Source organism: Dipteris shenzhenensis, unplaced genomic scaffold, assembly GCF_047967505.1.
Source record: "Dipteris shenzhenensis isolate YYH24624 ecotype China unplaced genomic scaffold, Dip_SZ_1.0 scaf0028, whole genome shotgun sequence".
NCBI classification, from domain to species: Eukaryota; Viridiplantae; Streptophyta; class Polypodiopsida; order Gleicheniales; family Dipteridaceae; genus Dipteris; species Dipteris shenzhenensis.
Window position 1 is genome coordinate 1 of NW_028239335.1, and position 22,466 is coordinate 22,466.

General features: G+C 48.4%; 1 protein-coding gene and 5 non-coding genes across 6 annotated transcripts; 4 read left to right on the forward strand and 2 right to left on the reverse strand.

Moving 5' to 3' along the window:
- Positions 1-794: 794 nt before the first annotated feature.
- TRNAD-GUC (transfer RNA aspartic acid (anticodon GUC)) lies at positions 795-868 on the reverse strand. Its single transcript has one exon. It is a non-coding gene; the product is annotated as a tRNA-Asp (tRNA).
- Positions 869-1,780: 912 nt separating this feature from the next.
- Positions 1,781-1,853, reverse strand: TRNAV-UAC (transfer RNA valine (anticodon UAC)). Its single transcript has one exon. It is a non-coding gene; the product is annotated as a tRNA-Val (tRNA).
- An 8,672-nt stretch (positions 1,854-10,525) lies between these two features.
- TRNAC-GCA (transfer RNA cysteine (anticodon GCA)) lies at positions 10,526-10,608 on the forward strand. Its single transcript has one exon. It is a non-coding gene; the product is annotated as a tRNA-Cys (tRNA).
- A 2,884-nt stretch (positions 10,609-13,492) lies between these two features.
- On the forward strand, positions 13,493-13,576 carry TRNAL-CAA (transfer RNA leucine (anticodon CAA)). Its single transcript has one exon. It is a non-coding gene; the product is annotated as a tRNA-Leu (tRNA).
- Positions 13,577-13,724: 148 nt separating this feature from the next.
- Positions 13,725-13,797, forward strand: TRNAH-GUG (transfer RNA histidin (anticodon GUG)). Its single transcript has one exon. It is a non-coding gene; the product is annotated as a tRNA-His (tRNA).
- A 3,663-nt stretch (positions 13,798-17,460) lies between these two features.
- LOC147879386 (uncharacterized) lies at positions 17,461-20,131 on the forward strand. The gene is made up of 4 exons (XM_087372211.1): positions 17,461-17,843; positions 18,077-18,258; positions 18,556-19,006; positions 19,381-20,131. The coding sequence occupies exons 1-4, from the start codon at positions 17,461-17,463 to the stop codon at positions 20,129-20,131; spliced, it is 1,767 nt and encodes a 588-aa protein (XP_087228337.1).
- Positions 20,132-22,466: the final 2,335 nt, after the last annotated feature.

Genomic DNA, 22,466 nt, shown 5'->3' on the forward strand with positions numbered 1-22,466 from the left:
ATCCCGCTCCTCCTCCGATAGTATTCGCATCAACCGGCCCAGAACCAGGTGTAGCTATTTGAGAAGTTCATGTTCTTAATCTTCCGATTTGTAAAAACTCAAATGATCTATAAACTCCCATTTCAGGTTTGGTGAGAAAATCACCAAACCGCAAAAAAACACAACTTTAGGTTGAGGAACGGGGTTTCGGTATAGATGGAATAATCGTTTCGTTTCTCACGAAGGACATATTCGTGCTCAGCGAGAAAGCTTCCCCCGATCCCTCTGAATCCATTCAAATTTTCGATATCGAATCTCCCTTTTTTTTTGCGGTGCAATTTTTTGCCACACCTCCAATGACAGGTTGTACTTGTCGAAACAGCCTAACCAACTCTCCCAATCATTCGCATTCAAATCCCAAAGTTGTTCGGAAAGTCCCTGCGTCGTAGCGAAATTCTTAATATGTTCATCGATACTATACCCACGTACAATCCCGTCAGTTCTGTTATCGAGACATCCCACGGAGTCGCCCTTTTCCCTGTCATTCCTCCCTAATTAGTAAATTTCGAAGGTTCCCTCCCTTCTTTCGGATAATAACCACGCTTCGGAGCATCGTTGCACGGATAATTCCCATCTTCCGGAGCATCATCCCGATTCCCATTCTCCTTCCATCCCTCCCGGACGGAATTTGGCGGGGTGGACCATCGGAGGGAGAATAACTCGTGTCATTACTAAATTTTAGAAAATTCGAGAAGCAGTCAAGACTGGGTTTTTCCCAGAGACGTTGCTTGTAGGAAATCTGATTCAAGTTTCACCGGGAAAAACGGGATTTGAACCCGCGACTTCTGGCGTGACAGACCAGCACTCTAACCAACTAAGCTATTTTCCCAAACGTCATGAATCATCGTAGATTCTTCATCGGGATCTTTCCACTCGGCACGGCTATGCCAGTAGAGATCCGAAGGTTGAAACTATATCTTCCGCCTGAACGAGGCTTTCGAGGAAAATGAAGTGAGTGGCCGCCGTGGCGGGCCCGCGCAGCGCCGGGCGGGGGCTAGGGCTCCCTGCTTCGCACCTGAAGGCGGTGGCAGTAGGAAGGTTGGTCAACCCGTGGTCTTGTCGCATTTCGAGGGCCTCGTAGTAGTAATGGCACAATCTGCAAGTTCGGATCGGTTTTTAGGCGAAGCCAGCCGCCCCCCGGCCTTTACTCGCTATGCAGCAAGCGGAGCCACGCCCTGCCGCTCGCCCAACGCTTTTCAATTGAATTGAAAGGTCCACAGATTTCATGACCATCTAGTAGTTTGAATTGTACCATAAACCAAGAAAACGCCATGCGACAGCGCACCTTCTTTTTCTTCGGTTTCCAAGAAAGAAAGAATTGCTCGTTTTTCACGTTCTCTGCGAACCTTGCCTCCATCTGTCAAGCTTTTAGTGGTTCCACACCTGCGATGCAGTCCGAAGGAGAAATCGCAGGTGTGGATGAATTACACAAAGCGTCTGCTGCGCTCGTGTAGCCAATGGAGCTGCAGTGAAGCTTTGTGAGAAGAAAGTGGCGGGCAGCCATCCACGACACGAAGTGGATGGCTGCCTGCCACTTTCCTCCGTCTCATTCAACTGTGATAACGTTTTTTGCAAGTATTATTCAGCTTTTTCTTCTTCGTCATGCGGATAAAGCGGGCTCGCTCCTTCTGCCCCTTCCGGGATTCCCGTGGTTGTACCACCATCAATCAAATTAGTGGATTTGAAAACCATACGCCGGATTCAATTCATAATTACAGTGTTTGGTTTGGAAAACCAACCTTGGGTAATAACGGACTCGAACCGCTGACTCTCTCGGTGTAAACGAGGCACTCTACCAACTGAGCTAATTACCCTCTGCAGGGGGCTCACAGCCCTCCCTTTCCTTCTACGGTGCCTACCGGCCCGTATCGAGTCCCCCCTCGGGCAAGGTCCTCTCGTCCCCCCGGCCCTCTTGCTTGGAATTGCCAGATCATCAACTATCAAAGAGCACACCATGAGTGGTGCGTTTCTCGATGGTGTTCTTCCATTGATCGCTCGACGCTTTATCTTACTACATATCCCTACCGGTAATTCATCGCTTTGTGCCCTGAGTCGCTGCGCCATTGAAGTGCATCCATCCCTCGGCCTTTTAGTTAGAGCGAAGTGGTGGATAAGTGGCCTGGCTTCCGGTTGAAGAAGAGGGCCGCGAGATTCCCTTCCCCGATTCCCGAGAGAAATGGCGTGCGGGGCGCGAAACGCGCTCCGGAAAGAGATAACCCTCGAAGCGAAGCGCGCAAAAGCGCTTCTCCGGAGATAAAGCGCTGAGTTGCTGGGGTTCCCGTTAGGGAACCAACAAGTACCCCCATTTCCAAAACAAGAAATGGCGGAAATGGAGAAACGGCCAAATCTTAGGCAAAGGAAGGAAAATCTTTCGGAATTGACCGTCCTTCCCTCCCGTCCGGCACAAGAGATGGAGGAGCTAAAAGCGGAAAAGATATCCCAAGGGCGAACCGCCTCCGATTTGTTGTTATGGCCCGGATGGCCGGCCGGAGGTAGCCTAGAGAGGTGCCCTTAGCCACCCAAATGATACGCACTTTTGCTACGCCAGTATCTCGAACTTGTACGACTGGGGGAAATAAGAATAGGCGGCTGAGGCCCATTTGTCCTTGGTTACCTCTACTAGGGCCCTGTCGAACCGGGCAATAGCTGGTCCTTGTATATCTTTCTGGACCTTCCCAGCGCTATGTGCCCCATATCCAGTATGATACTTGTCTGTGGTAAAGAAACGCAACCTCTTCGTACCGAGCTAGGTAATCAGGAGAAAAGGGATTCGAACCCTTAACCTTTGGTTTTGGAGACCATTGTTCTACCATTGGAACTATTCTCCTGAAGCGGAAGAAAAAGGTCAAATCAGTCGTGGCTCCATTATAATACGCAAATTTATAGATCAATACAGATCGCTCTGTTTTCATGATTGACTAGCACAGATAACAATAATCCGATTTCGCAATAATCCTAGTCCAACAGGGGGAAGAGCACATTCTATACGTTTTTCTCTGGCTCTCTCGGCTTTAATCCCGAGATATTTCATCTTGTGCCGGTAGGGAGCAGAGATGCTGGAGTATCAGAGATCGACCCAGCCAAGTCGGATAGCCCTTTAGCTTCTGCTGGGGCGAATTATTCATCCAATTTGGTCATTTCTTTCAGCCATTCGGGTCAATAAATAAGCAATTTCTTCATGAAATTAGAATTTTATTGGCAAACAAATGGTTTGAATTCATTCGCTCAGCGTCGATTGCCTCTGCTTCGTGTCCCCCCATTTGGATTCGACAAAGCCAAACAACCCATTTCATTCAAAAAGGCATTCTTTCTTATCATGTTTTATTCGGAGAGCCAACAAACAATTTTTCTTATTTCGCCTCGAAGTGATCGACCATTCCCATTATTTTGGCAAACAAACCCTACGATCTCAGTCGCTTTCAGCTCCCTCGATCATTAGGCGGGGGGTAGGTCGAGCAAAGATCTCCCAGCAGCATCCAATCTCAATGCCTTCATTCGATGTTGCTTTCAGCTCCATCTCGTATTGGACCTTCGGTCTTCGACCTCAGACCAGCTTCTAACTCCCTTGCTGCCCTTCGGCCAGCTCATCAAAGAAAGAAGCTATCGTGCCAAGTGCCTTCGATGTCGCGCGTAATCTATCAGGGGTCGGTCGATCTTCGATCTTCCAGGATCTCTCTCGTCAAGCGGGTTCGAGGTGCTCGGCTCATTAGCCATTGTTTATGAAACAGATAGAGAACCCGAAAACCCAACTATTCCCTATTCTCTTCGGCCTTAGAAGCACCTTCTAGCCAATCTAGCAAATCAAGAATCTAATCCGCTCGATGCGAAGTGGGAGTTGATCATTAATATTATGATGCTCCCGAGTAAGCTTCAACTGCCGCTGGTCCGGAGTTAGAACTAGCCGTTTCTCGAAAGAGATTTGACAAGTTAAAAAAGCCCGCAAGGTCTCTCCCGACAACTGTCCCGTCTTTTTAGGCGTTTACCAGCCGAATTGGATGGTCCCATTCGGAACTACCTCTGATCGACGCAGCCAGGCGAACCACCCTTACGGGCGTTCGGACCCTTTCCCTTCGCCATCCACACCAGCCATAGAGCCTGCCCAACGATCGTTGCTCTACCTCTGGCCGTAGCCCCCGGAGACCGGTTGACTCTAGGAACCTATCACCGTGAGCATGATAGCAAGACTCCGTTTATTTGTCATGTTTTCTTCTTCGTAGTTGATCAAGAGGGTGGAAATCTGAATAACCTTGTCAGTAGTTTTTCGTTCCCTACCCCTCTCTAGCCTTCAGGAGGAGTTAGTGGTTGCCGTGGATTAGACCACTACCCTTCTAGAATACACAATTCCCAGACGCTTCTCGTGTATTCTCTTCAGGGATTATCCCTGCCTTCGGTTCGTCAATTCTGAACTGCACTCCCTGCAGCCTTATTTTCTTGCCCATCTCAAGGGACACGTGGATTTCGATATTGACGTGCGGAACACATAAACATGCCAACCCTTCTTCTCCGAACTGAACCGGATGCCAACCGCCGATTCTCATCCTCCCCCCCTACCCCCATCCGAGCCTTTCCTGCTCTTTCTGGGTGACCCAAGGCTTGATGCCAGATGATGCCTCATCTAGCACCCGTGGACCCCGTATCGGTGCGGAAACCTCATCCCAGATGCGGAACATAGTTCCATACCTTTGACTGACTGTTTTTCACAGCCCTCGGATAATCCGGTGATGTGGGAACGACATTAATCGCTTTCCACCACACCGACACGTCGTAGTGTCCCCTTTCCATTATCTCTACCAGTCTCGGTGAGAGATAGTCAGTCCATTGTCTTACCCAGGACGAAAGGACGTACTTCTCCCGTCCCGGACCCATTCGTTGAGATGAGTATCGGTATGTTCCGGAAGTCAACCTTCCACTCTTCCCAACGCCTAATGGCCGCCAAGAAGCGCTTGATGTGATGCGTCACGTGGTCTTGTCTGACCAATAGACAGCCACCACTGCAACGGGATCGGAAAAGGTCCCGACGGTGAATGCATCATTATTTTGTGCCGAAGCCAACGCCCGTGTCTGGGGGGCTTAACAAGCACCTTATACCCGGCTCCGAATAGTCGATAAGTTTCGGCTATCCGTACCTCACGGTACTCCCGGAGCCTCTCCACCAGTGGGGATAAAGTTATCGCCGATGATCTACGGACGGCGGTTATCCACTTAGGAGAGATAGGCGACACATCAATGTTCCGCCAAATAAATCGTTTGGCAGATTCGTAAGAACCATTATTAGATATTTGGCTCCTACTCGAATTGATAGTGACATCTATACGGGGCATAATCAACGATATATATTCGCCACCCGGCGGCCACCTATTACTGGGTCGTCTCCCAGTACACCAGAATTTCTGAAGATCCTATTATAACCGGATCTCCTGGCTGCGATTCGGACCACCATATGGTGGCACAAAGAAAAGCAAGGCCAAGACGAGTAAGCCCCAAGAGGCTGACCAATCTCGAAACTCCATCCTTTCGGATAGGTTTTGGTTACCACTTCGCCGCCAGAACCGCGAGCGTCTATCCCCCGGTGGGCAGAAGTCGCGAACGGGACCTCAAACGAGGTACCCCGGATCCAAGCTTCCCAACCTTGGGCTAAGTGTTCTCCAAAGAACGATTCCAGCCTCGCGCTTTGCAGGCGAAACGGAAATCTATCTGTTGCTGCTGAGAGGTTCCCTTCGGCCAGGTGAGGGGTTAGACCAAACACCCGACATAGAGATCCCCGACCGTCCGCCGATACCAGATTTGAACAGATTCCTACCTTTTCGGGGTTGGGGGAGGGACCCTCGGTTCGGGTTGGTCCGGGCTAAGCGCCATCGGTTCCCCGGAAGAACCCCATGGAATTAGAGATGGGAAAAATGAGGCTCTGGCAGCAGCCTTTGGCAGCAAGATTTTGTATTTGCCTATTCTCGCGTATCCTTTTGATAGTCTTCCGAAAATCCATAGCATTCTGAAAGTGATTGGGTTGAAAAACGAAGAGAACCCCTTCCAAGCAAGGGAAAAGCGGGTGCCGCAACGCGGGCAAGAAGCTCGGGAAGCGGCTGTAGCGCAGGAAGGAAAGGGGCTCCCGTGCATACGGGCTATGCTCATGCATTCGAAGCTCCCGTGCATACGGGCTATGCTCATGCATTCGAAACTTCCAAGCAAGCGCGGAAAAGGTGGCAACGCGGAAAACGCCAAGCGTTCTCTGCCCAAACACCACAAACTGTCATGAATATCAAAGACGGAAAGATAATGGACAGAAACAAATACGTCGGCATCAGGATCTAAAATTCGTCGTCAAATAGGAGAAAATGTTCGGCATAAAAGACTCAATCCGAGAAAGAGAGCCCTTATTCGGGAGTGGGGATTTCCCCTTATTCGGAGGGAGAGGCTTCTGAAAAAATCATGGAAAAGAGGGAAATCTGGGAATTTGGCCGACCTAATTTTGGGGTTTCCCTCCTTTCGAAAGGAGCTCCGGAAAAAACCATCCAAAAGACGAAAATCTGAAGATTTCTCCGAAAAATCACATACTTCGTGAAAGTCGTCCCCCTCTTACGGATTACTCATGAAGGGAAAGATGTAAAAGCTCAAACCGTTACTAAAAACTATTAAAGGGAAACACATCAATCTTCTACCCTTTCTAGAAAAAAGATCGGACGTTATTCCGGTTCGTATTCCCTCTCGTGAACATATTTTATAAGCCAGGTAGCCAACAAGTCATAAACATATTTATGCCAATCCCAAAATAGTCAATATTCCTGGTTCTACAGTACCCTGCGGTGATCCCACACCTATTAAAGAAGCTTCTTGAGATCCTATCAAACCAGACATAGCATGGTATAAAGAAAAGAGGGAACGAATTAGAAAATCGACAGAATAACTGAAATAAAGAAAATGATCTCCTTCGAGACTTCCCTCCTATCTCTCTATTTATAAAGATTCTTCCCATTATCCTTTCAGTCATAAAGGTTATTGGATACCTGAAAAGTATCCCCTCTTCCATTATGAGAGGAAAAAAACTTCTCCTTTTTATTTTCATTATCTGGACTATTATTATCCACACTATTCGGAGGTCGAGTATGAAAAACCCAATGCTGTGGTATTCCCTGAACCTCACTATAATTCTATAAAATCTCCCCATAGAAATGAAATAGAGAGACACTGCCTTCCCCAGAACAGAAGGAAGAAATGGCTATTCAATATCGTAAATCATTGGCGGAGCAATCGAATAGCTAACTCCTACTGTTCTCTTTTGATATGTATATGATCAGTATCACGTATGTAATACATATCTCAACTCATACGTAATATATTATTTGCCTTAATCGCTGGCAAGGCGGCTATTCGCCTCAAACGCCGCCGGCGAGGCAAACGCCTTGCGCTTTTTTCTCCGGGAATAAGGCTGCTAGGCAGGCGAGCTTAAGCTCAGCTATAGGTACCATCCTACCTCCTGATGAGGTATATAACAGTTAGAAAATACTCAATATACCTTATGCCTTTTTGCCTGCGCGTAGCGCTTACCCGACAAAAACAAAGAAAGGGGCGGGCGCGCCTTTAGCCTTTGCCATTGGACGAGTCTCACAAGGCTAGGCCAATACGCTCACCATCAAATTCCAGATCCCGAGGCTGAAGGGCGCACAGGTCTCTTCGTCCTGCATCCAAACACTGGAGACAATTCGATCATCAACCGACCGGTCTCCGTAGCTTCGATGTGGGATCTTCTTGGCTTGCAGGCTAGCAAGTAGTTCGCAAAGCGAACGAAGTGGAAGGCTTACTTTGAGCCTTCCACTTTCTAGGCTTCGCCGTATTATTTAACCATCCCATTCGGCGAAGTAAAGGCTGGAATGACTACCTCACCGTTAAGATGGTTTGAGGTGTTGATCCGGTTAACACTTCGCTAAGGGTTGAGGACTTGTTTCAACCAAGGCCTTGGGCAAGGATCGCTTGCTTCGGTCGCTGCGCTTCGCCGGCTTTCTTTGATGATCGATGAATTCCTGCCAGGTTGATGAAGTCCCTGCCGTTGGTTGGTTGGATTATACGAAGCAGGAAGGATGTGGCGGGGCAAAGCTGGATTCGCAGATTATGGAATTTGTTTGGAAGATACTGCCTTCTTGCATGATCTTTTTGATGGCGGAATTCTTATGAAATTCGGAAACCTCGGCCCAACCGGAACCCTCCGGCCACAACCCGAGAAACTGATAAACGTCAGGAACAAAACCCGAGTGGCCGTAGGACGTAATTCTGCAAGCGGAAAAAGGGACTCGAACCCTCAACTTCAGCCTTGGCAAGGCTATACTCTACCATTAAGCTATTTCCGCCAGCGGAACCAGAGCCGGGTGCGGAGCGGAGAAAGCGCTATAGCTTTCTCCGCGGCTTCGTTGTGGATTGGAACCACTGACTTGAAACTTTGATGACTTATCGACGTTCCTTTGTTGATCGATAGGCGGGGCGCTGCGCGCTTCCCTGTGAAAACGCTACGCGTTGTTTTCGACCCATGCTTGGAAAGATTCGAACTCTCAACCCCCAAATCCGTAGTTTGGTGCTCTATCCAATTGAGCTACAAGCACTTTGGTTAGCGAAACGAACAAAGGCTAAGACGGTCGGAAGACCTTCTGCGCTTCGCGTTTCCCCGGTCAGAGAAAAAAGCCCAAACTGTTTGGCAGATTCCCACGCGTTACGCACCCGTTCGCCACTTTGTTTCCAACTGTTCTCACGTGGGGCATTTGACAAGACAAGCAAAGGCGGGGCGGATCCTGCCGGTGGTACACTTCTGTTTGGGGGGTGGGGGGGGCCCCACCAAGCAGAAAACGCTTCGCTTCACCGAATCCAAACCACTTTTTTTTGCCTAAGAAGAAGGCAAAGCCAACCACCAAGGGGGGGAACCGGCTTTGCGGTTGGTGGCCCCGTAAGGACGAAAACAACGTTCGACTTGCATGTGTTAAGCATATCGCTAGCGTTCATTCTGAGCCAGGATCAAGGGTTTTGGGGGATTTTGCCATCTAAGCAATAACTTACGACGAGCCCCGGGGGGGCCGAAGGGGATAGCGTAGATCATACGCTACCCCGACGACCCCGCTACTAATGTAGGCGATTCATGCTTTCACTGCTGGCAAAAGCCAAACGGCCCCGGTCCGCCCACCATGCTGCTAGCGGACACTTCGCCGCAGCTGAAAATTCTCTCACTAGCAGGAACACACATAAAAATTCCGCTGCGAATCTTGGTTGTGCTCGCAGCAGGCTTCTGGTGCTTAAAAAAAGTTTCAAAAAGGCCCATCTCTAACGAATAATCGGTCAATAAATGCCACATACCAGCATTAAGCCCAAAATTGGAGAATGGCTAGCGCCACCAAATGACCATTCAATTGTACGGAAGGTGCAAAACCGAGGCAGGCAAGACGGGTTCGAACCGCAAACGTTCGGCTTTCAGCCGATCGATTTACCAATTTTAATCTATCTCGCTTTTTTTCATGGGAAAAAGGGTCGGGCCCCATCAAAACCCTCCCTCATCATTGTCGGCATAAATTCATTCCCCTCTCGGGAATTAAATTAAAGGGTGTTTGTGATTCGTTTTTTCGAATGTTTAGTGACAAACAGCACGAGTGTGCATGAGGGTCCGGGCTGTCAACCACGTCTCCCGATAATTCTCAGTACATATGGCAGAAAACGCCTTTCACATATCGGGGTCGGAATGGGATCGGGTGTTCCGCGTCTTACTAGGATGCCCGGACGGAACGAACACGCTTGATTAATGAACAAAAGAGTGCTAACGACAAAAGCACCGAACAGAGAAAGTGCAAATACAGCTGGTACTTAGCCTTTGATTGTTCGATCGCTACCAACCCCACAAGGAGGTCATCAATTCGCAGGTGGTTATTAAGTAAAAGGTGTAATATGAATGGCTACGCTTTTTCGAATATTCATGGATTATTATACGATAATCTTCGTTTGCTTTTTTACTGCGAGATTGGTAACGAAAATTCGTTACCGCTATTCAGACTTGACTCCCGATCTCTTCAATGCCGCCCAGCCGACGGCCGAAATAACTGACATACAGATATGGAAGTATACATATGTCTATGTCACCCCCAGTGGCTGCTTGTTCAGAACGCGCGTTTATCAGTGTTCGCGGCGGTCCGGTTGTAGTATATAAGGAATGGAGACTAAAAAGTTAATTAATTAAAAGGTACCCATCTTTCCCATTCTTTCTTCGCGAAGTGGTTAGTAATGTACAGCATTCTCAGCTCAGTTGGATAGAGCAACAACCTTCTAAGTTGAAGGTCACAGGTTCGAGTCCTGTAGGATGCAGAAAGTGCACATTGGATCATATACCGTTGGGGAATGCCTCTACTTGTTTGATTCCTCGAACTTCTACTTGTTTGATTAGTCCATTGGAACGGGTTAGGACGTGTGGATTGACCGATTTATCAATGTCTCGCGATCTCGGCTCAGAAGGTCGAAGCTTACTGGGAGAGTGGCCGAGTGGTTAAAAGCGACAGACTGCAAATCTGTTGAAGGTTTTCTACGTAGGTTCGAATCCTGCCTCTCCCAATGCCGAAGCAAATTAGGAAAGAGAAGCGAAGCAACCGAAGAATGAGAGGGGAGCGGGGAGGGAAGCTCGAACATCCAATATCTAACCAGCCAGCCCCGGCCAGCCCTTATTTGATTGACCAAGTGAAAGAAATTGCGGAGGAGGATCCTATGATTCCTATTACTGAGTGAAGCGAGGAAGTTTGATCGCTGTCATCCCGCGAACGCGAATGTCTGGTCTCTAATGTTGTAACTACTTGATATCCCTCATGCCTCAGTTCGACCACACCTAGCGGACGAACTCTCTTCGTTCGATTCCCCGATGGTGCCGGTGGTTGTCGGAGTGCCCCAAAGTCGAGTTGTCTTTCTTGCGTTGTAAATTGCCCGCATTTGGTTTCTGTTCTGGTTTGAATGACCTTTAGAATAGAATAGAATAGAATAGAATAGAATAGAATAGAATAGAATAGAATAGAAAAAAGTGTTGGCCTGTGCGCGTGTATAGCTCTAGGGCGGAGTGTGCCTCGGATCTCGGATTTCATAAACCAGCCTACTCATTACGACGGGAATTCCTATTTGTTGTCGAAAGCAAGCTATGCGATCGGGGCAGCCACGCAACGGGAAGATCCGATCCTTGGCCCAAGGTTGGCTAGAAGCAAAGATCCTTGGCCTGCGCTGCGAGCGAGCGATGTGCACCGGCCAGAAAGGATACCCCCGAGAGCAAGGCTTCGGCTTCTCCAAGGAACCTTCTGGAATTCAATCCCAGCAGCAATGTATATCTCGACCACGTAGTTGCCTCTCGGGCGACGAAATGCTCTATGCCTACCATTCGATCTCTGGATAAAGCCTTCGATCAGCACATTCCCTACGAATCGGTCTTTCTGAACAGCTCAGCCAGGATCCAACTTCCGACATACAGCTTTTCCATGATCCTCCTTTTCTAGCTTCGAGCCGGAAGCATACAGCTTCCAACCTATGGGGTCGAACAGCTAGGAACTTTCTTTCTTTTTACCCAATTTTCCATTAAATACTGCTAACCCCTGGCTAACAGGGTGAAAAAGATAGCTTATATCCTACCCGGCTTCTGTCCCACTCTCTCGATCGTCAGATCCACACCCTCCTAGATGTTCCCTATCGGTTCATCTAACGATCCACCTCGTAGCCCTCAGCTATTCTATCCTCATGGCTAGGATCTTAATCTCTAAACCACCCCCCGGTAAATTGGGAAATCAAGATTTCCCTTGCTCAGATGACGTTAGGAAAGGCTGGATGACGGTTATAGCCGTAGACGCCTATTCGCTCTAGCAAAACCATGGCTCACTAACATGGAGGTATCCGACTAAAACGGAAAACCTGCACTTAAACGATCAATATGGACCTCATCCACAAACAGCACAAACAAGGACTTCCTGAATCACCAATAATTTGAACAGTTAGGCCTTCCCATCAATTCAGCCTATTAGGCCAAGGAGTGAGTTTGAGAAGTTTAGGCTAACTACCACAACTATTACTTGATGATGCAATTCGTGGTTCGTAGTGTCGATGCAATTGATGAGCAGTGGTCGATGCCAACGCGAGGTCGAACTAAACTGATCACTGAAGGCCTTCCATATAGAAATTCTATCCCACAATGCTCCGACTCCATAACAAGAGAAAGACCCGGCCTCTGCTGATCGCCCCGAATCACGGGAATCGAAACAAGCGCTTATCAAACATGCTTCTATGGGGAACATCACCAAGACGGAAATCGAAGGGAATCGATAGAAATCGAGTCGAAGCCCAGGAATATGCTTCTAGCCAACCGGCTTCCAAAACCAGCTGGACCCGCCTACTCCGGGCCTCTTCCCTTCGGTCGAGTAATTTTCAATACCCCGAGAGGGGAGCCGGCAGGCCGACCTGCAAAGCCAACCACAAGGGGACTCCCCGGCACAGAGAGGCCCCCCATAGCATAGGGGCGAGCGGGGGTCCTGGGAGCCGGCCCGGGATAGCGCTTCATCCCGGGGCCACCGGGCTACCTTACCACCCCGCCTGCGAGGCGGGGCTACCCCCACACTCCCCTTGGGTTACTTGTTGCCCTTCCCTTCGGGCGGGTTACCTTGACAGCCCCCCGGGGCTACCCGTAGGTCGGTTTGGCAATCGGGCTACTTACCTCTCCGTAGGTCTCCGGGGTAGGTACTTGGTGCACCTCCGGGGCACTTGCCAGCCCTTCAGGTTAGTGCCTGTAGGGCATCGTTTCAACGAAACAGAACTCCTCCTCCCTCCGGTTCCCCGGGAGAAGTGGCCCTCTCAACAAATCGAGGTCTCACTCCGTGACCTACCTAAAGTATGGGTCAATACTTTTCGCTCCAATACTAGTAAAGGATGAAGGCCAAAGGTAGGGACCAAAGGATTGGGTTTCTTCCCGGGTTCTCCGCCTTGCCAGGAATAGGGCAATAATTCTAATAATCCGATAGTGATAAGGATAATGGGAATCTGATGATAATATCAATTGGGAATGACAGTAATAGTAGAATAGTAGTAATCCAATAATAATAATAAGAATCCGAGTTTTTATATCTCGTTCAGGAAAAAGGGCTTTGCGCCAAGCACACTCGGCAAAAAGGTTACTCGGATCGTAGATGGACTGGTATGAATCGGTAAAGAGGAGGCAAAACGAAAGGGTTGATAAACACGAGAAAGCGTGGGCGACCTCAAGCCAGCTACAGGGGGCTGCTGCTCCAGGTCGGCATGGTCGCCTCAATCCCTCCCGCCCTCGGTAAAGAACCGCAGGTCCGGCCAAGCCAGAGCAAGCTCCGTCTAGCGGAGCCGGGGTGTCTAGAGAAGAAAGTGGCGGACGGGGGCCCGGGTGGGTCGGGCGGAGCAGCAAGAGATTCTGATCTCCGCCCCCGGAGCTTTGCTTCCCCCGTTTGCTCACTTGGTGAAAATGGTAAACACGACAGACTCAAAATCTGTTCCATTTCAAGGGTTATCGGTTCGAGTCCGATAGTGAGCATACTTGCTTGGTGAAATTGGTAAACACGACAGACTTCGAATCTGTTCCATTTCAAGGGTTATCGGTTCGAATCCGATAGCGAGTATGGGCGTGTCTGAATTGGTTTGTTGGGCGGGCCCTTGGGGCTTGCTTGCGGGGAGCCCCAAGGGCGAGTATAACTCAATGGGTCAGAGTGTCAGATTGTGAATTTGAAAACACGGGTTCGAATCCCGTTATTCGCCAAAAACACATCATCCCAACGCTTGAATCCCGACTACTTTGCGCTGCTATCCTCATAGCGAAATAGAGTTCGAAGGAGGATGAGAACCTTCGGTCGAAGCCCAAAACAGAAGACCAATCAACGCCAACCAAGACGTTCAGCCAGGCCGAGCTGTAGACCGAAGCCGGGCAAGGGGATTGATTGGTGGATTGCCTTGATGTCCTATTTCTTGGTTGTGGCCAGAGATTCGAAAAAACCGACGGGGGGCCGGGATCGGAATCCCGGGCATGGGGTAGTGGGCAACAAGCTTCCACGCAACATCACGCGCTGTGATCTTAGCTCCGCTAGGATTACACACTCCCCCCACGCCGGGGGAACCGCTGGGATTCTGTTTTCAAGAGGAATCTCGAACTCCTAGCTCATATCGTTTCGGAGTATAAGTTTGGTACTTCCATTCCATTCCATTCCATTCCATTCCATTCCATTCCATTCCATTCCATTCCATTCCATTCCATTCCATTCAGGTTTTTCCTCTTAGCAGATTTCAATTTCTTTTTGGGAAGAGGTGAAGCTACGGAACCTGGAACAGTCAATCCAGTTAAAGACTTTACCACCAGCCCACCCATCATATATGAAATTATCCATTTCTGCCAGATCCCCTCTGAGAACCCGTTTGCCCGGGGACTGAAGAGGCCCCTAGGCGAGGTAAGTGCCGGCACAACGAAATTTCTACAAGAGAATGGCACTTTAATGAAAGGGGTTCCCAGCGCTTTCTCAGACTTCTTTGTCCGCCTCGGGAAAAACGCCTACCGTTCTTCATCTCTCTCAACTAAGGCGTTTCCTACCTCCGTGGCGAAAACGCTACCACGCGTTTCCATCCGAACGCGGCGGTATTTTTGGTGTCAAGGGATCGAAAATCAAATGAGGTGAAACACCCGAGTGCCCACGCAGAATTCTCATTCATCTGGTAGTGGATGGAACCTCGGCTTTTTTCTTCAATGTCACCAATCATCCATGAAAATTGATCGGGAGTTTGCAGTTGCGCTTCGACGACCGAAAGGTCATTGGAATGTCTTGGCCTGGGCAAGAATGAATTCTGAGGTTCACTGGTTGAGTCCCCAAGGCTTGAGGCGTTTTCAGTTCACCAATGGAGACGCAGTCACAGGTTGAGTGTTGCGCGATCACAAACCGGACACTCATTGCCTAAGATTTTGTACGGTGTTCGGTAGGTTCAATTCCTACTGTATCGAAAAGAATGCATTGGATGGATGCCTGGGCATTGAGAAGGAAGGACGCTTTCAAAGGCGAAAGGCCATGGGGAGATACCGTCTGTGATCCATGGATCTCCAATCGGGAAACCGTATCCAAGCTTGCCGGGCATGCCGTGTGCTGCGGCTCCGCCTCGGACTTGAAAAACTTAGCGAACCGAAACATCATTGTAGCTAAAGGAAAGGAAATCAACTGAGACTCCGTTAGTAGCGGCGAGCGGAAGCGGATTAGGCAAAAAAAGGGGAAAGGGCCCCGAGAGGGGGACCCCCGCTTTCCCCGGCCCCGTGCGGGGGGGAACTTGCAAGGGGGGGGGGTGGAAACCCCCCCTCAAGGAATTCTGAAAAGGTTGGAAGATCTGGCCAAAGAAGGTGATAGCCCCGTAGATCTTTCCTGGCAGGTTTGATTACCGTTGCAAAACGCGGATACCGTGTTTGAATCATGATCGCTTTTACGTGATTAAGGGGGACCACCCTCGCGGCCTAAGTATTCCTCAATGACCGATAGCGTACTACAAGTACCGTGAGGGAAAGGTGAAAAGACCCCGCCATATGCCGGGAGTGCAATAGAAAACCTGAAATCCGATGCGAACCATCAGTCGAAGGAACGAGGCTCCGAAAGCGCTATAGCTTTCGGAGGCGAAGCCACTAATGTTCGATAGAACGCATACGCGAGGCTGAGAAAGCGCTATAGCTTTCGGAGGCGAAGCCACTAATGTTCGATAGAACCCTTGAGCGAAGCTTTGCGTTGTCGGCTCTCGCTCGGCACACTCTAACGGCGTACCTTTTGCATAATGGGTCAGCGAGTAAATGGAAACAGCGGCTTAAGCCATTAGGTGTAGGCGCAACGAGGTTGAATCTTCGGCGTTGTTTCTATTTGACCCGAAACCGATTGATCTAGCCATGAGCAGGTTGAATTGAGCTCTCCACAGAGGCCTTGGAGGACCGAACCCACGTATGTGGCAAAATACGGGGATGACTTGTGGCTAGGGGTAAATCAAAGAGCTACGACTTTGTGGAGTCCGGAGGACCACAAAAACCTACAGGCAGGCAGGAAAAGGAGTCCTCCTTCGGCCTTTTGCCCCATAAGCGTGCGAACGCTTTTTCAATAACTGGCTCATAACGGTGAAACCAGCAAGCTGTTTTTAAGAGTAATGGCCATACCGTGGGAAGTCGTGAAAGCTTCTCCCCCTTTGCGGTCGAGTGCCCCAGCCCTCGGCGATGAATGAAGCAGGTCGAGTTCCAAGATGAAAGCAGGTCAGGTTCGGTAGGAACCGCTAGCGCAAGCAAAAATGCGTTGGATGGGAGACCCAAGTACCCCCCGGGACCAACACTTAAACAGTCCGGAGGACCACCACCAAAAGGCCCGGCAGGAACCCCACCTAAGAGTATCCTTTGGAACTTCCGAAGGGGTCCAGAGGACCACCACCAAAATGCTCTCGTTCCCACTCGTTGATCCTCGTCGCTTTATTTCGTACCCCAGAACCTCGTTCCGGCGGGAACCTCTCTCGTAGCTATGAGCTAGCTCATTGACCCCGTAACGACTGATTCGAAAGATGAGAGCATGATCGTTAATGCCAACACGCCGGTTCTCACCCTGGCCGAATTCATCTTGAACCAAAGGTTTTCCGGCCATATGCACGCACCAGTGTATCGAGAGCTTTTCGGCGAAGAAAAAAAACTAAACTTTAGACCACATTCCCGCCAAACATGCCGGCAAGAGAGCCCTTCACGAACAAGATAAACATGGGGCGTAATGTGATTTACTCCCGGCATTAGTGCGTGACCGTTGGGGGAAAGGACATGTCACGTCTTGTCTCAAAGGTGGGCCAACCAACCACCCTAATACCAGCCATGGACTTGAAATCAAGCAATCTTCAAGGCTTGCTCCAAAACCGAACCCAGGCGAAGCAAAGGTTTAGCTGGCTGAATCTCGACTATTCGCGAGGCGAGCTGCCAGTGTTGATTGGAGTAGTGCCGAAGGATGTATCGTCCAACGGAGTGCGATTCCTTCCATAGATTTGCATGCGAAAACAAAACGAGCTTCAGTCTGAGCTTCTAAAGATGAAGGTACATGGACGGCCATCTGATCTCCGTCAAAATCTGCATCAAACCCACCACAAACCAATGGATGCAAACGAATAGCGCGTCCTCCTACCCGCTTCCCGAAATGCTCAAAAGTTATCGTATAATAATGATCGAAACTACGGAATTGAAAGATTTTCTACCACAGTCCGGGCACTCTAGTAAGACGTGAAACACCCGATCCCATTCCGACCTCGATATGTGAAAAGCGTTTTCCGCCATATGTACTGAGAATTTCCGGGAGACGTGGTTCGACAGCCCGGACCCCTGTTGGAAATTTGATCATCGTAGAATGATACTGAATTTCCTAAAATGTAAAAAAACTATATAGGGAAATGAACTATCACGAGCAGGATTATGACCATGAATACGACAGGCCCGGCCTCTCTGGCGCCAGCACGGGTAGTACCGGGTCAGAGTCAAGCCTACCCGAGTCCCTATTTTATAGGGAACTCACAGGGAAAGGAAAGATTCTCCCCAAAATGACCTTCCCTGCCATAGAGGTTTTGGAGAATCTTCATTCAGAAAACCCATTGGCCTACCTGCGACAGGATTTGGTAGATTATGCCGATCTTTCAGACCAATGCAAGCGGGGGGTTCCGACGGGAGCCAACGTTTATGAGTTCGGTCAAACAATGAATCCCGTCGCCCAGCTTGATTTTATCCACACGGAGCTCCGCCGAGGACAAGGGCAGGGGTCTTCCGACTGGGAAGACTAGTAAGGGCGGACCTCCGTATCCTTGGGGATACAGCCAAAGCCTTCTTCAGGGAGGAGGTGGAGCCGGAAGAACCAGAAGAAACGATTGTTGAGCCGAAATCCCGGGAAGCTAGCCCATCACCAAAAATTCCACTAGATGAGGAGAGCTTCGACAAACTTTCGTTTGAGGAGAAACAGGCACACGCCCGAACCCTTCAGTATTATGCATTTTTAATGTGGAGGCCCTGTCAAAGCCTTTTCCTGGCATTAATCGAAGGGGATTTCCCAATCGATCGCCCGATTGACGACTCGGAAGGGGAAGAGGCGGTCGAATTCTCCGACATGGAAGTGGAAGAGGCCCCGGAACGGGAGGGGGCGGGCGAATTCTCCTACTCCGACCTTGAACGGGAAGAGGCCCTGGAACGGGAGGAGGCAGGCGAATTATCCTCCTCCGACATGGAAGACAGCTGAGTAGTTATTTGTTAGAGGGGCCATTATCTGGATAGGTAGGCCCAAGCCTCCCTATGAGAACCTAGTGAGACTATTTTTTTACCCCAAATAGATAGAACCAAGAGATTGATTTTTGAAACCTCAAGAGGGGGGGCTTAAGGAACCCCCCCACCCCCCCCCCACAATATGGAGTAAAAAAGCCAAAATAATTCTGTAGGATACTGTTGAGATAGGATTGAAATCTGACGCATCTGCAAACTCATACTCGATTGGAGCAATGTAGCGAACAGAAAGGGAAATATAGAATCGGATCCAATTTATCATAATAGATTGGTGAATATGTTGGTTGATCGCATTCTCAGGGATGGTAATAAATCTCTAGCTTATCCTATTTTTTACCTGGCTATGAAGCGGATTAAGGAAAAGACGAATAGGAATCCACCGTCTGTTTTGCGACAAGCTATACGTAGAGTAACCCCCGATATAGTAACAGAATCTAAACGTGTAGGTGGATCGACGTATCGAGTTCCCGTTGAAATATTACCTTCAGAAGGAAAAGCTTCGGCTATCCGATGGTTATTGGTTGCGTGCCGAAAACGTTCAGGTCGAAGTATGGCTTCAAGACTGAGTGACGAATCAATGGATGCCGCTAGAAATCACGGCAGTGCTGTGCGTAAGAAGGAGGAGACTCATAAGATGGCTGAAGCTAATAAGGCTTTCGCCCATCTACGGTAGTCTCAGTTTTTCCTTTCAATCCACAATTTTCTATTCTATTTGTGGGTTGAAACCCTCAATGTAGTATCCTTGCATGACTCATATCGAGACATGGCAGGGACATCTAGATAGGTGGAGACTAAGTGAGTAGAGACATGGGAGAAATAGAAATATCTAACGAGATATGTTTTATAAATGTCGAGGTATCTCTAGATATATGTCTCCCTCTCCCTCTACTTTATTATAGAGGGACTACTCATCCATCGGTCAAATATGAATCTCTAAATGTAAAAGTTTGTTTTTTCAGTCAAGACACGGGAAATTTTGAACAAATTATTGACTTTTTTAGCGAAGTTTCAATATAAAGTACCGTAATAGTTACTCCATTTCTAAGTATCAACCTGCTTCGAACTACGAAAAGTATTGATCCCCTCTTCCTCCGCGATAATTTCTCGATTCTTCCAGAGTTTAGTAGAATTTCCGGCTTAGTAACAATAGCTATTGCCGATTTAGTATCTAAGGGGAGAGATACACCTCTGCTTCATCGAATTTCCCTAACATCCTTAGTCATTAGCATAGTACTCTCGTTGTGTCAATGGCAAACCAAAACTGTTTCAATTTTTTATGGAAGTATCCAGATCAACACTTTCAGCAATATATTCAGACTACTCCTCCTGATCTGTCCATTACTATCTGTTCCATTATCAGTTGATTACGTACGATGCGCAAAAATAGCCTTGACAGAGTTTTCGTTATTTATATCAACCGCGGGTCTAGGGGGAATGTTTTCATGCCGTGCAGATGATTCAATAACTATTTTTGTAGCTTTGGAGTGTCTGAGCTTATCTTCTTATCTATTATCCGGATACACGAAAAGGGATATAAGATCTAATGAGGCGACCATGAAGTTCCTTTTAATGGGCGGGGCCAATTCAGCCATTCTAGCTTATGGGTTTTCCCCACCATACGGATTATCTGGTGGAAAATTTCAACTCGATGAGATAGTTGACGGACTTGTGTCTACCCAGATGTATAATTCTATTGGAATATACATTTCCATCACGTGTATTGTGGTAGGAATGGGTTTCAAACCTTCCCTGGTTCCGTTTCATCAGTGGACTCCTGATGTATATGAAGGAGTGTGACTCGCCCGAAAGAGGATCGACTTTTCCCGAATCCCCTTACGAATATTAAGCAATTATTATACGATGGATATCCCACAGTCACGTGGGGGGGTAAGAACTCCCCGAACATCTTTATCATTAACTGACTCTTATCACAAGTTTCACGAATTTCCAACAATAAATCGTTTCGTATAAGCAAGATAAAACAGAGTGCGGAGAAAGATGCAATTCAACAGAGTTTCTAATTTATTGGTTTTATGCTTCTGTTGCTTCCTGCTCATTCCTCCAAAAGTTTAACCATTATGGGCAGGTGTCACGAATAAAAATGACTGATGTAAGGGAAGGGTAACAGCAAGGGTTTATTAGCCCCCCCTCCGAGATGTAGATTCCATTAGTTCCAATCCTTCAGGAATTATAGGTGCAACATACGATACAAGCATTTGTCAGCGAAGGAATCGCCCCAAGATAATGAAGCCGTGCCTGTCGGGGACGAAGAAAATCCTATTCCTGTTCTCCCGTTTCTGATATACTCTGCCTCACTCTATACGAAATTTCCCTCTATTCAGAATGAGAGAATAGAAAAAAATGGGGAGATTAAAAGATTGACGGAGACTCGGTTTGAAGATGAAGGATTCCCCGAGAAGTTGAGAATTAGTATTTAGACCCCAACACTGGGGGGTAGGTTCCGGAACACACACGAGGAAAGTTCTAGGGTATACGCCAATCAAGAATATCCTATGGACTAGGAGCCATGTGAAAGAAAAATTTCATGCATGGTTTTGGATGAGCGGTGAGGCCAATGACATCCTTTCCGACTCTGACTCTCCCACACCAGTCGTTGCTTTCTTTTCCGTTGCGTCGAAAGTAGCAGCTCCAGCCTCGTCCACTCGACTTTTCGGTATTACTTTTTCATATCCGTCTGATGAATGGCATATAGCTTCGGGAATACTAGCCATTTCTAGCATGATATTGGGAAATTTAATCGCCGTTACTCAAACAAGTATGAAACGTATGCTGGCATATTCCTCCACAAGCCAAATCGGCTATATCATGATTGGGATACTCGCTGCAGACCCCGATAATGGCTATGCAAGTATGACAACTTATACGTTCATTCACATATTCATGAATCTAGGAACTTCTTCCTGTATTACCTTATTCGGCTTACGGTCTAGAAAAAGCCACTACTGCTCAATATGGTGCCGAGCTCCACCTGCTCCTTCCACTTCCAGCAGGTATACTGGTTGGGGTTCGAGCCCTCTTCGGTGCTCAATATAGGTTCCCCGCACATAACGCTTGCTCGCGGTAAGGGACTGAGAAGGGGAGACAGGGACTGAGAAGGGGTTCGATTCCTCTTCTAGCAACAAACTGATGTTCTGGGTAGTACAGGTCTACTATAGCTCCAAAGGGCAAAGGATTGGCTCCTGCTGGGAGTAAGAAGAAAAGGAGCCACCAGCCAATAGCCCTTCCCAAAAGGCAGTACAGGCCTACTATAGCCCCAGAGGTTCGAGCCCTCAAAGGCGCAACAAACTGATGTTTTTGTGGGCTCGCTAAACCAGAGCTATCGGCCTAGTAAATTGGGTTATAGAACATTCCCGGGCAAGCAAGCAAAAAGATTGAGCTGAAATGCCAACCCACCTCGAATGACTTCTCCTTAGCCCCCGTAACTAGGTTCGTTGCCCCCGTAACTCTGTCTACTGTCCTCTGTACTAGGCGTATTGCCCCCGTAACTCTGTACTAGGCGTATTGCCCCCGTAACTAGGCCTACTGCCCCTGCAACTAGGTGTGCTGCCCTCTACACTCTGCTTATTCAACTTAGGTGTGCTGCCCTCTACATTCTGCTTATTGCCCGGGCTTACGAATAGAACTGTTCTCCCCGTTCCCTGCCTGGGCACTAAAGTTGAGAACTTTTATTTGCTGGAAATAGAAAGAAAAGGAGCCACCAGCCAATAGCCCTTTCCAAAGGGCAGTACAGGCCTACTCTAGTTCCAGAGGTTCGAGGACTCAAAGGTGCGTATCATTTATACGCTGAGGTTACTGCGCCACGTAAGGCCTAGGAAAGAAGAAATTTGATTGCCGGGTAGTACATACGGGTTATGGAACATTCTCTGCCTTCGGCGCGGGAAGGCAGGTCTAGTCGAATCAATTTGGTTTCTAGAAATCCGCGGGCAACCGTATTTTCCCCTAGCCCACTTACTTGACAAGGGAAAAAGCCTTTCACAGTTAAGTTATTGGGCCCTGTAAAACCCTTATTTAACAGGTATTGGGCCCTTTATTTTCTTTTCTTTTATAGAACTACTCTTTAGCGGAAAGTCAAATTGGGTTGTAGAATTCGATTGCCTTTGCCGTTTAGGGC